General features: G+C 36.9%; 1 protein-coding gene across 17 annotated transcripts in view; it reads left to right on the top strand.

Moving 5' to 3' along the window:
* The window catches only part of NRXN1 (neurexin 1), a 1,118,934-nt gene that overhangs the window by 528,400 nt on the left and 576,855 nt on the right, over nucleotides 1-13,679 (top strand). For all 17 annotated transcript variants that reach the window (XM_061168489.1, XM_061168487.1, XM_061168486.1 and 14 more), the window contains one exon: nucleotides 6,599-6,721. In XM_061168489.1, coding sequence (XP_061024472.1) covers nucleotides 6,599-6,721 — 123 coding nt within the window. The remainder of the gene's footprint in view (nucleotides 1-6,598; nucleotides 6,722-13,679) is intronic.

The following is a 13,679-nucleotide window of genomic DNA, read 5'->3' as shown; positions in this document are numbered from 1 at the left end:
GAAGTCTTGTCTGCACATTCCTGAATATGGAGCTAACTAAAGGAAACTTTAAACATAAATAAGCACAAAACTTAGACTCCTAATTAGGGGTGGCTCAAACAGCATGCAATTTGTGCAGTCACCCAGGGCTCTGTGCTTTGAAGGGCCTGTGCTTGCATTAATGCTCTGCTACCACTGTCCTGAAATGCTTCATTTTGAACAAGGGTCCCATGTCTTCATCTTGCACTGGGCTCACAAACTCTTTAATTGGTCCTTCCCCTAGTAAGGTTAGTGAATATCAAAAGAAGAATCTGGAAGTGCCCTTCACATGTTTCTAATTTTAATTGGTAATTAACTCTCCTAGCTGATTCGTGTGAGAAATAAAAACAAAAGAATTCTGCTCCCAGCCCAGTATCTAAAAATTGAGAAAGATAAAGCAGAAACATTTAATGAGGAATTACTCTCCTTAGGTTTTAGTTTGTTTGTTTGTTTGCTTGTTTTTCAAGCAGAGGTCTGGTTATTTTTTAAAGTAATTATTTTAAAATCAGAAACTAATGGCAAAGTCAAATAGCAGGCTGAAGGTATCATAATTACAACCTGAGAAACACATCCTCCTGTCATTTATGGGCATAAGTGCTCTTGCCAGGAGCCATGACTCAGGCAACCAGCAGTGGTGGCTCTTGCTTCTGTTTCTCCTGGCTTTTCTCTCTTCCTATTATTGTCACAATGACAAGGCTTGTTTCCAGCTTCCCACCAGGTCCTGCCTCCCACTGGAGGCTATAGTCCTCAAAGTCAATTGCCAAATAAAACTTGGTAGTACCTGGAAAAGTTGATATAGATAGACACCTAATTTTATATATACACACAAATGCCATGCATTTTAATAAAGGCTGCCATTCTAAATTTGTAGAACAGGAAAGGTGATTACATTTTAGAAGTAGAGGAAATTTGCAATTGGTTTATGCCATTTACAGCCTTTTAAAATTGTTTTTAGTTTTTGTTGTTGTTGTTGTTTTACGGAAAAGAAAACTCAGACCAAGAGCAGGAGAAGAATTAGACTAAGTTAGCATAATTAAGCTTATGTTGGATTTAATGGTAACAGTGCATCTAAAACTCAGGTCTCCTGACTCTTAAGCTCTTGATTATTTTTCCATTACTTATTTCTTTAATATCCAACGTAAAGATTCAGGAGAAAAGGGAATTTAAATTGTCTATTTATTTATGTGTATCTTACAGAGACCTGAAAAGTACAAGCTGGCTGCCTGTTTTTAAAAAGTTTTATTGAAACAAAGCCACACACGTTTGTTTACATATAGTCTATGGCTGCTTTTGCACTACAATAGCAATGTTGAGTAATTGCCATGACAACCACATTCTGCAAAGCCAAATATATTTACTATTGGGTCCATTGCGGAAGTGTTTTGACCCCTATTAGATCTATTAGAATGTAAGCTATAGAAAGCTCCTTGAAAATCTAAGTTGGGGCATTCCCAATGCTTGTGCGATCAGTGTTTGGTACAAAATAATTTTTAAACTAAATTAGTAGGATATGGGTGCCACATAACCCAGAATGAATAAGACTAGTTAAATGGGATAAACGACAGATATAATATGGACCATTCGATTTCAAAATTTCATAATTCTAAGATGTATGGTGCTGTAATTTCTAATTCAATTGCTGGGTGCTATAGGCAGTTTAATGATCAAAAAAATTGAACAGTTATGTATAAAGATAGAACCAATTTATATGCATAAGGCAATGCCAATCTTTTTTTTTTTTTAATTTATAGAAGAACTTTGGAAACTTTAGGATCCACTTTCATGTGATGCCCATCTTTGGCCCACATAGCTGTGGTTGAAAAGACACAACTTGTTCTTAATAAAATGGAGATAGATAGATCATTTCTAGAAGGCAAACTAAATGGATTCCTACTTGCCTATTATCTATGCAGTTTGCTGGGTTGTGTCTTTGCAGAAGTACCCATTCGAATCCCCATGCTTAAATGGCTTAATTGAGTAAACAGATTAGCTACTCAAATCACTAGATAGTTATAAAATAGAAATCACTTACATCTGATGTTTAAGGCAACGAAAAGGAAGCTAGAACCAACTAGTTTTGAACTATAGTGAGAGATAGGGTACCTGATACAGATGGTCCATTTATGTAGTTAGCATCTTTAAAATATACCAGTAGAGGGAGATAGCTACCTAAAGGGTATGTCATGAGTCTCAGCTTTGTGGCACTCAAGTCTAAAAGTTTTAAAAATAAAAATATAATTGGTTTGGGTTTGATTTTCCCAAGCTACATGCATCTTTCAACTCTAGGGACACCTGTCATTTTAGTCTGTTAGACATCTTTGATCACATTGCTTCTTAGATTTCTTAGCTTTGTTTTATTCTTCTCTATTGCTCTTTAATGTTTCTTTCCTCACATTCAATAAAAACAATATAAGTACTTCACAGGACATTTGCACACAAGGCTTTCTTCCAAAAAGGATCCAAAGTTACTATTATATACATCTTGAATATGAAATAAATTTGAAATATTCGTGAAATAATAGGAAACAAACAAATATTAAAATAGATTAAAAATACACTTGCAAACAAACCTGAAATCCATCAATGATGTTATATACATATATATCAACTAACCTCCCATGAAGTTGTCTGTAAAATGGGGGAGTTGGGTTAATTATCACTACATCCCTTGGAAGCTATTCTTTTCTTCATTAAATAAATTCATTTATTGACTTAGGCCCAAATACTTTCAAATAGAATTTCAAGTGATTAGCAAAAATAATTTAAAATAATTAATTAGACAGGAAAGTCAATATGTAGGGGGTATTTTTAAAGGAAAGAAAAGAATCAAGTTGCTGAAATTAAGCACAAATCCTAAATCTTGGTTTCCTGATGGATAGAAATAAGGAAAGGCAATCTGTTCCTTAACTCACATGACGTAAGAGGATATGGCCTATAAAATCTTCGAGAGAGAGCTTATGAACTTGGACTTTGTAATTAAAGGAGTTTTGAAAATGCATGCTAAAGGGCTGATAATGCAGATAGACTAAAAAGGGTAGCTTTGAATAACTCTGGACCTTGATATGGATAATAAATGATGTTCTAGAAAAACAGTTTTTTTAATTTGTAAGTGAAGAAAATCTGTATTTTTAAATCTGACTTTAAAGAGCAAAGGGTTACTTGGAAATGTTTTTTAAAAGCCCTTGCTGGAGTTTTCTGATAAAGAAACTCATCACTTTCCTAAAGGGAGAAATGAGCCCCCTAGAGGGTTCTGCAGAATCCAGGGGTTCTGGGTGATGCCTTGGGGGACAAGCTAGCCTGCTTCTTTAACAGCAGAGCAACTTCCCCTTTATGTGATTTTTATATTCTTTATGCGTGATTACAGGTAGAAAAAAATAATTCCAATGTTTTAAATAAATAAAAATTAAAAAATAAAATAAATAAAACCACTGCCCCAGTTTTGTAGGTATTCACTCTATAACACTCACATTAATGCTGGGAGTAAGGTGTTAGTACCAATGAGACATGTTTTGATATCCCAAAAGGAAAAAGAAATCTTAAATTCAGATCATTAATGCTTTGAACAACTATGATTTTGCCATGGGGACAAATGACTCTGAACTTCAAAATTTCAACAGTTAACCCATCTTCCTTTACCAAATACATATGTTTTAAATGTCTGTGAGAATGTGAGATCTCAAAGGCATTGCAGACATCCTCTAGACCATCTCCTCACTTTGTAAGTCTGACTTCTTGAGACTACAAGAAGCTGCACGTTTTAGCAAATTGCTGATTGTGGGTGGATTTAGTACCAAACTGATCTATATCATGTCTCTAGTACCAGCCATTTCAGTATCCCTGAGTAGAGGTGCAGTGTATTTTTTAGAGATTTCTTTCCACCATGACTTATGGAGAAGGTGTGTAAGATTTCCTAACATTGTGAATGTTCTGTAGAGCAAGCTGGAAGTCATGACAAAGAGCAACTTTCCTAGCCTCTTCATTTAGATGTGAGGAAACTAAGAAGTCACGTTGCTATCTAAAGGTCACATTAGCTGGGAGGCAGTATAATGCAGGGGAAAGTATGCAGGCTTTGAGTAGGTCAGACCTAGGATGGAACACTTTTCTATCACATTTTAGCTGTGTGACCTCGGGACAAGTCGTTTTAGATTTCTAAGCCTTTGGTTTCACATATGCAAAATGATAATAATGTAAAGATGAAATAAGTTAATAAATAAAGTGCCTGGTACATAATAAGCATTTACCAGCCTCTAACTTCTTTCTTAGTAGCAAATTAAGGACTAGCAACCACAATTCTTAACTCCCTGTCCAGTGCACTCTCCACGACACTTCATGTTGCATAGATAACATTGTTTTGAACTGAGAATATTAAGTGCATTTAAAAAAACAAAACAAAACCCTGTCTTCCTAAATTAATCTCTTCACATTTTTAATAATGCAAGGAAGGAGCTTGAAGTTGGCCCACAGAGATTTTCATGAACCAAAGGGTTATTTTTAATTGGGTTTTGTGCCTGTTGTTATGGAAATTATTGTTTCATAGTTGAAGCATTATGATTTTACTGCAAGATCAAGCCCAGAATGGAGTATAATGATGATATCACCCTTATGCTTCTTTTTCTTGACAAAACACGTTTAAATTAAGAGAACGGGAGTGAAGCTGCTTTAAAAGCACACATTTCTAAGAAAAAAGATCTGCCCTATAAAAATAGCTTTAAAATGATATATTCTCTTTTCAAAGATCAAAACTCAGAATGGCCCTTGCTGCTGGTAGGATGATAAGATTCTGCAGAGTTACTAAACACTTCTTTTTTCACTGTTGAAACTAGAAAGAGTTCCTTTGATCCTGGAACTTGCTTTCAGCAATTGGTCTCAAAGCATTTTTGCAGTTGTTGAACTAACAGGCTTCCTCTAGATATTTAGTGATCAATCTCTCAAAACGGTTCTGTCTAGACTAGTTTTTATTCATGTATCCAGATGCAATTTAACTTCTCTAAAGAAACAAAAAGAAATGATTACTAATTTTAATGATGGTTCTGTTTAAAGATAGGAGGCAGTTCATCCTGTGAAATTTAGCTTATGTCACTGGCTCATTTTAAGCCTCAGAGAAACCCCAACCAAGGAAGACAGAACTTGTATCATCAGTAATATCCTAAGAGAGAAATCAGCGGGCTTGCTGGATAGCCTGTGGTATTAAAAGCAAACAGTGATCTCCTGTTGGACGGACTACTGAGGTTTCTTCTAGTACTTGGTTCCCTAATTTATTTATTTTTCTCTCTTCTTCTCTTTGACCTTTTCATACATCCTCCTATGGTCCTTGGACATTGGCTGGTTTGGCTGATAGAATTTGGTGGAAGGAATTTTGAACCCCATCCTGATCCTGAGTTAGTTGAAAGTCATGTAACTCAATTCAGTGTCATGTCTTTAGTTATTTTAGTATACATATAGAAATGTCAGTACCTAAAAAACAGGGCAAAGTCTATCACCAAAAAATGTATCATTAAAAACTTTTCATGATTTTTTTAAATGAATCATAATATCAGATTATTGGCAATGCTTATTTTTTAATAAAAAATTTCCAGTTCTATTGAAAGCTCTTTTTTCCCTTCGTTTTTATGTGGAAGAGAGACATTTGTCTAACTTTGTCATTTCAATAATTTCAAAATACCTCCTGAAATAACCTCTCTGTCCTAAGCCAATTTAAATTCAACTTGCACAGGTTGACATGGGTTCACTTGCAGTTGCTTTTCCAGTAGGTTATACTTCTTGCCCTCTTTCCTTTGTCCTTAGCTGGGCACTACTTCCCTGTACTGCTACTTAATCTCATTTGTTTTTTCTTCCCTCCCACTCAACACTCAGCCCTTTATTGGCAGTGTTTTTTTTCACTTTCTTCACTTCCTAAGAGTCCATTCTTTTACCTGTACCCACTGTCTGTGCCTCCACCAGACTTAGTTCTCAGACACAACATTCCATACATTTAAGAAGCTGGTGAACATTGGAGGTACATGATGTAAGAGCGAAGAGCAGCCATCACCTAGTCTCTCGTACCCAGAGCTGCCTCCTTGCCAGTCTAATCAGCCAGGTGCCATTCACTGAAAATGGTTAGCTAATAACCTGTGGTCACATCTCTTCCCAAGGTCAGAGATTTCATGACTGCTAGCTACTTCATTAGCAAGAAAGTGATAGGGCAAAAATCAGAGAATTCCTGAGGGAGGGAAAAGTGTGTGCAGATTTGAGAGGCTTCCCAGTGCTATATTGACTGTGCCTATTTATGACAACAGGTGCATTCGTTTGTCTTTGATCAATGTGTGATGTTAAAGATCCTTCTTAAAGTGTTACAGCTGAATGTCTGTTAACGTAATTTTCCTTGCTTGCTATGACTCTAATGGGCTTGAGAATTGATCCAGCCAGTCTCTCCTCTCTCTGTCTCCTTTTTCTCTCCTCTTTCTTTCATTTCTTTCTCTCTTCTCTCTCCTCCCTCTCCCTCACTTCCCCCCTTCCTCTGTCTCTTTCTCTCACTCTCTGTGAGGTTCGTTTGCTTGACTGATTCTGAGTGTCCATAATGACTGTTTGGCATATTCTACAGGCAAAGGTCCCGAGACCCTTTTTGCCGGCTATAACCTCAATGATAACGAATGGCACACAGTGCGTGTGGTTCGTCGAGGAAAAAGTTTAAAGTTAACGGTGGATGATCAACAGGCCATGACAGGTAAGGCCCCATCACCTTTGCCTTGTTGAAGCTTTAGACTTTCCTGTTTCTCGCAGTTGACTTTGAAAACCAAGTGAACAACTTGAAGCTGATACACACAGTTCATTTCTTATTCCAGTTCTTCCAGCAACAAGTAAATTTAATAAGCAGCATGTTAAGTGTTTTTTTCTCTCAAATGAGCAACAATTTTTGTCCTGTTCTTTTCCATTTAATAATGCAAGAAGAAGTTATATTTTAATTTTATGGCTTGATAAATATCTTAGGGCTTTATAAAATATTGCAGTTATTGTTTGGATGCCAATTTCTGTTCAATTTCTTTGTTTCTTATATATTTAGGCAATGAACAGCAGCAAGTTATACTTTTTAGCTTCTGGGTATATTGATAGATATGCTGGCATTCTGTCAGGTGAACTGCTTTTTATTTTAAGCTCTAATAGATCATTTTTGGCCATTTAGCTCTGTTGGTTAAATTCTAATGTTAAGAATGTCAAGTTCAATCCCTGATTTGTAGATTCCTGACTGAGGTGAGCCACATAAAGGTGCATCCCGGAGACATAGGGAAACCGAATGAAAGAGGAATTGGTGCACCTTTGTTCTCTCTGCTGAAAATAACTTCAAGCACATGACCCGCTGGGATATTAGCTCCTTTTTCTTTTTTAGAGAATATCTCCCTGTTAATTATTTTAGTACAAGGCACTAGACAGTCCTTGTGCAGCAGAGAAGTGTCTGTTCTACATTCAGTCTCAAGGGGGTTTCCATACTCAGAGATCAGGTGATTGTATCAATGTAGAAATATCATGTATGGAACTTTAACTTTAAAGAGAATCATTCCTGAGTTCAAAGGAAGCAAACTACCAACTCATAGATCTGTTACCAGCTTGTATCTCATTAGCCCTTTATGGCGTTCCAAAACTTTGTTCTACACGTGGGGGCAACCTTGCTTTGTTTCAGAATTATCTGAAGAGCTTTAAAAGGATCAATTCCTGACCAGACACCACAGAAAGTGTGGGAGGAGCTCATCATTATTATTATTTTTTCTTAAAATCTCTCAGAAGAACTCTAATGCAGCTTGTCCATGGCTTGGCATTTAAAAACCACTGCTATGTTATGTCATTTTATTCTCCCAGGAAGGAAATCAACCAGGGAGCCATTAGCATAAGCCTTTATTCAACATTGCCAAACATGAGAAATCTCTAAAGAAACTGTGTGAACTTAGGGAAGGAAGGCAGAATTTTTATAGGGCTTTGGCAGGAGTGTTAGCTGAAGTTCAGCTAGTTTTGGTTAAAGGCAGTTCTTGGAAGAGGAATGAAGTGTTTCTATAGATTAGCATCTGCTGTTTGGACAATCTCAGTTTTATCAAAAGGGGTAGAAATTAACAGGGTCTAAGGTCATGTGCAAGAGGTTGGGAAGAAATAACTGCCAGGGACAAGGACATGTGAGAATCACAGTAGAACATGCTTCAGTCCCTTAAGTTTGTCTCACATCTCACACAGCCCTATGAAGTAGATAGTGTATATACATTCTCACTTTATAGATGAGGAAGCTGAGGTCCAAAGAGGTTAAGTGACTTATGTTTCTTTGAAATGCCATTGTTACCAGAACTGAGAGAACGCCTAGGTTTATTTTTTAATTTTGTTTATTTGTTAACTTTTAAAAATTTGTTTGCTTTTTGACTCATGGTTCATTTATTTATATTTATTAATATCCTAATATATGTATGACTCTATGATGAATACTTTCCCGGACATAACACGATTTTATGAGGATAATATATACACACATATCAAAATCACACGATGACTGATCATCTAGGGTAGCATGTAATGTACTAAACGGTTGAGTAAACAATTCATGTTCTTGGGGTTCAGAAGAGCTTAAAGCAATAGATAATATCTGAACTAGGCTGTAAAGAAAGGATAATGCAGAAGATAAAAGTATCTGGGAGAGCATTCCACACAGGGAAGGATGGCTTAGATGGGGCTAGACAGACTTATGTTCAGGGAACAGAGAAGGTTTGTTTTGTTTCATGTAACCATAGGACGGTTGAAACGGCTAGAATGGCCTTTGGGGGCCAATAGGTCAGTGCTCCGAATGAAGGAATTCATATTTCATGGGTTTTCAGGCAGTTGGAAGTTGCTGCATTTAAGCTGGAAAGTAAGCTAAGAGAATATTTTTTGAGCAAAATGAATCCTGTGCAAAGTACTAACTACTTCAGGATGTAAAGTAGTAAAGTCCTGTACTACAGTGAATGAAGAAGGTATAGAAACAAACGACTGGTGCAACACATTTTTTAAAAGTTTTGTTTAGAAATAATTTCAAATTTACAAAAAATTTCAAAAGTAAAAAGTACAAAGAACACTGATATACTTTTACTATGGTGAGCGTGTTGTCCTATTTGCTTTGACATTTTCACGCTCTCATTTTTTTTCTTAACCAACTGAGGATAAGTTATATACTTAATAGCCCTTCATTCTAAATACTTCAGTGTGCATTTTCTAAAAATAGGGATCTCCCTTTACAGAACAGAGAGTCACCAACTTCAGTAAATTTGGCATTGATACAATATTTTTTTAACATCTTTATTGGAATATAATTGCTTAACAATAGTGTGTTAGTTTCTGCTTTACATTTTTATCTGTTCTCTCATCCATATTCCCCTTTTGTCGGTTGACCCAATGTTGCCTTTTGTAGCATTTTTGCTTCCACCAGAGCATTCAGTCTAGGGCCAGACATTGCATTTCCTTTTCATGTCTCTTTAGCCTCCTTTAATGGAAAACATTACCTTAGACTTTCTTTGTCTTTGATGACATTGACAAATTAAAAAGATATATAGTCCTCCGACCTTTTATCAATGTAAAGTCACTTTTTGGGCTTATCTGATGTTTCGCCATGATTATATTCAGGTTTTGCATTCTTGGATGAAATACACTGTTGATGGTGTGGTCTTCTTACAGTATCCCATCTGGAGGGAAATGATGTCCATGTCCTTGACTCATGATTTTAATGCTTGGTCAACATGTTGCCAGTTTCTCCACTGAACAGTATGTTTTTCTCCCTTACAACTAATAAACTGTGGAGAGACATATTAAGACAATGAAAATATCTGTACTTCATCAAAAATTTGCCCTAGATGTATCATCCACTGAAGATTTTGCCTGATCCAGTTTTTAACACGGTAGTTACAAGTGATTATTTTCAAACTCCATCTCTCTTTCCACATTCAGAGTCAGCACTTAGTATTCTACTATATACAAGAGCTATCCCTTCATTCTTTCTTTTTCTTTTCTTTCCCTTTCTTCTTTTCTTTTTCTTTTCCTCCTTCTCTCGCCATCTTCCTCTTTCCTTCCTTCCTTCCTTCCTTCCTTCCTTATTGGTATAGACCCACAAGTTTCTATATTTTCAAGTAGTTTATAATTACTTCACTTAATTATTTTGGTGCTTAAAATGTCCCTGTTTGGGCCACTGTGAATCCCATGAAGTTGGTCTCTGTGATCTTGTGACATGCCTCCACCCCAACATTTTTTTTAGCACTTCTTCACTTTCTGGCGTAACAGGATATTTCAGGCACAACTTTTACCTGCCATGCCTCAGCCTTGGAATCAGACATTTACATTCCATTTAGTGGAGAACTATATTACAGACCATGATCTAAGTGGTTGCTATTGGTATGCTCAGTGCTGCTTCGTGACCTTTTCAGGAGACTAAGATAGGAAATATACTCAAGCATATATACATATACCTGCATATATATATATATATATATGCACACATATAGATATATACATATATATGTCTTAATAGGTTTCTCCACATAAATATGTACATACATACATATCAATTACACGTTCACACAAAATGCATATACACATATTTTAGAAAACATGAGTTCACACTAGCACCTCCACATCTACAGCATTGTTTCTTGACTCCCCCATTCCATGTTTTCAAATCCCTTCTTCCAAGGTGGAATTTTGGCTCCCAGTGATGTCATTTTCTCATTTGCCCAATCCAGTCATACATCTACAGTAGTTTCAGAATTGCTTTAAATTGCCCATACTACCACGAGTACTACGGACTAAAAACAATTCACGATTAGTTTGTGATTCTTCTCAGTCCTTACTGCCTAAGATTTAATGTGTATGGTCAAATGCTAAGTTGAGAAATAACTTTGATTAGTTCCTTTCTTCGTTTTTTCCTTTCCTTTTCCTTCCTTCCTTTCCCTTTACTGTAGTTATAGTAATCATTTGAAATACAATTAGTTTTATTTATTTCAGCTTCGTTTTTTCCCTCCCATTCTTATGTATTTAATTACAGTCGTGTGTAGAACATTAGCATGCTTTTAAAATCAGTGCAACACATTGTGAATTAGGAAGTGATGAATAGAGTATGAAAATGATCATTGTAACAGAAAATTCCAGAAATGTTCCCTAAATGAATTGCCATCTAATTTTCATTAAAATTTAAGATGTATCTTTTCAATCGCATGGATTCCTACCAAACTTCTAAATGAATAGTTATATTCTATACTAGTCAGTTGCTTTCTTCAACTTCCAGTGAATACATCATTCCTTTGTTACTTAAATGGTTGTGCATTTATCTCTCACCAGCAATCATAATGTTAGGAAGCAGAGTTAACAGATACTTATATGGATGTAGTTGGCTTATCGATATAGGAACAAATAAGTGATGGATTCAAAGGAGAACTCAGAGAGAACTGACTCTGTTGGGGGATCATTCCTAAGTTAATGTCACATGTTTCCACTCTTCTGCTCCTGGGCATGCACTGTTTCTTCACAGTGAAGTCACCCATGTCTCCTTGGCTGGTTAATACTGGGAAACTCTGGCACCTAAGACTTCATTAGGAATCCATAGGCCATTGGTAAGGTTTCGCTTATGATCTGAAAGAAAAGGAATTCCGTTTCAAAACTGCCAAATTTGGATGACAAACACATTTGCTTAACAGATTTTTTTTCTAGGAGGTATTATTAAAATTATGAGTCTTAGTGCACCAACTCAGGGGTGCAAGAGATGGCACATTTATTAATTGACCTTATATCAATTTAAATCAGACCTTAGGCCTTTCTTCTGGGGTTACAGGATATTTAATCAGTCATGTGCCGTCACCCCCACTCCCACCCACACCGTGGATCATGCAGAAGCTCCTGTTGGCTTCTGTCTTCACTGGTTCTCACCAAAAAGACAGTTCTCCAAGTTTGTCCTTTAAGCGATAAGAAACCTGTTGCTCCTGTCCTAGGTGAGGCAAAGGGTGTTTGCTGACTCCTGTTGCCGAAGAGCTGTGGTTCAGTCTGCCGAGCTTTACCTCATCAGTTCTCTCTGAAACCCTGAACCTGACCAGCGAGCAGGATGCTGGCTGGCACTCAGTACTGCTAAATCCCACCGACGTTCATCTTTCTCTCCTAGTCAGGGGTAATTGCCTCATCTAGTTCAGCCCTCGAATGCATTCTGCTCATTTCTTTTTCCTTTCTTGAACACCTTGCAAACTAGGCCTTCAGAAAAGATTAGAAAAGGTGCTGTTTTCCAGAAAGTTGTCTTCTACTTTTTGCCAAGTAAAAGCCTTTGAGGCAAAGTGCTACAAGGGACTTGGCTAGTTTCTTAGAACTGAAGGGAGAACAAAATATAAACCAGCATTTCAGTAAATTAGCTTGCCATTTACTCTTTCTCAAAACTGCCAAGGCCTTAGAGCAGAAATTATATTCTGCCCTCTCTCTGTTGTGTAGGAGTTGAAAGTTTTTTCAGTTGTGGAAACCAACTTGCTCTTTCTCAGAGTTCAAAGATGAATGGGCATATAAACTGAGTAAACATTGATGATTCACACAAATTATGCATATTCTCCCCCCGGTGCTCCACCCCACCTCTTCTGTTCCCCCAGCTCCCAGCATCTTGCTTCTCAGAACTAAAGACAGTGTTTTGTTTTCTGTTTTTCACAGTAATTGTCATCAGTGTGATTCATATTTGGGAAATTATGTTTTGCCAAGGATCTCATGAAAGTCAATAATTCATAAGAATAAAAAGTCAGCCTTAAGTTATATAGCATAAAAAAGGTTTCCAAAGATGCAATGGAACCTTGCCATTGAGGCTTCAGTTTGGAATGAGATTTTTTCAAACACTCTAGTGGCCACATGAAGCCAGCCATGAATCAGGAAAGCAATAGACATTTCTTATTAAATTTTACAGCAAGTTCAGAAATCACTGAACAAGAAAAAAATTAAAGGAAAGCGCTGGAAACTCTTCATGCAAAGTCCTACATTTGACCACATCTTTAAATCAGAGTTATACATACTGTTAAGTCAAGTATTTGTTGAATACAGGACAGTACATACTCAGGTCATTCCTGGGAATGTCTGAACCTCACCGAGGCTCATGAGGGTAAGCAGTTGCCAGTAAAGAAGCCCAAGAAGAGAGAGATTCCCCAGAACTCAGATGAGAAAATGTTCTACACACTGTATGGGATCCCTAAGTAGGGAGTCCTTGGGTTTCAACATATCACCTAGTCTGTCTAAAATATCTGGAATTGTGTGTTCTGTATGTCTGTGTATGTTAGTGTGTGTGTCCTTTGTTGAACACTATTCACTGTATATCCAGTTACCCAAGCCTGGAAGCTGGGACCAGCATTATTTCCCCCTTCTCCATCATTCTGTACATTATTAATAAATCCTGCAATTATATTAGCGAGACTATCTTATTTTGTCCATTTTTTCCATTTCTTCTATAAACACTCTACTTCGTATTGTCTACAATCTATTATATCCACAACAGAGAGATCAAATACACACACACACACACACACACACACACACACACACAGACTCATGTCTTATGTCTGCCTAAAAGCCTTCAGTAGCTCCTAATAGAATCAGGAGGCACTGTGACATCTGACCCCGACTCTTCTTCCCATCTCATCTGAGCACTAACCTCACTTACTCATGACTCTCCAGCC

This window comes from Eubalaena glacialis, chromosome 14 (assembly GCF_028564815.1).
Source record: "Eubalaena glacialis isolate mEubGla1 chromosome 14, mEubGla1.1.hap2.+ XY, whole genome shotgun sequence".
Lineage (NCBI taxonomy): Eukaryota > Metazoa > Chordata > Mammalia > Artiodactyla > Balaenidae > Eubalaena > Eubalaena glacialis.
Note: the sequence above shows the minus strand (reverse complement) of the source record. Positions and strands in the feature narration are given on the sequence as shown.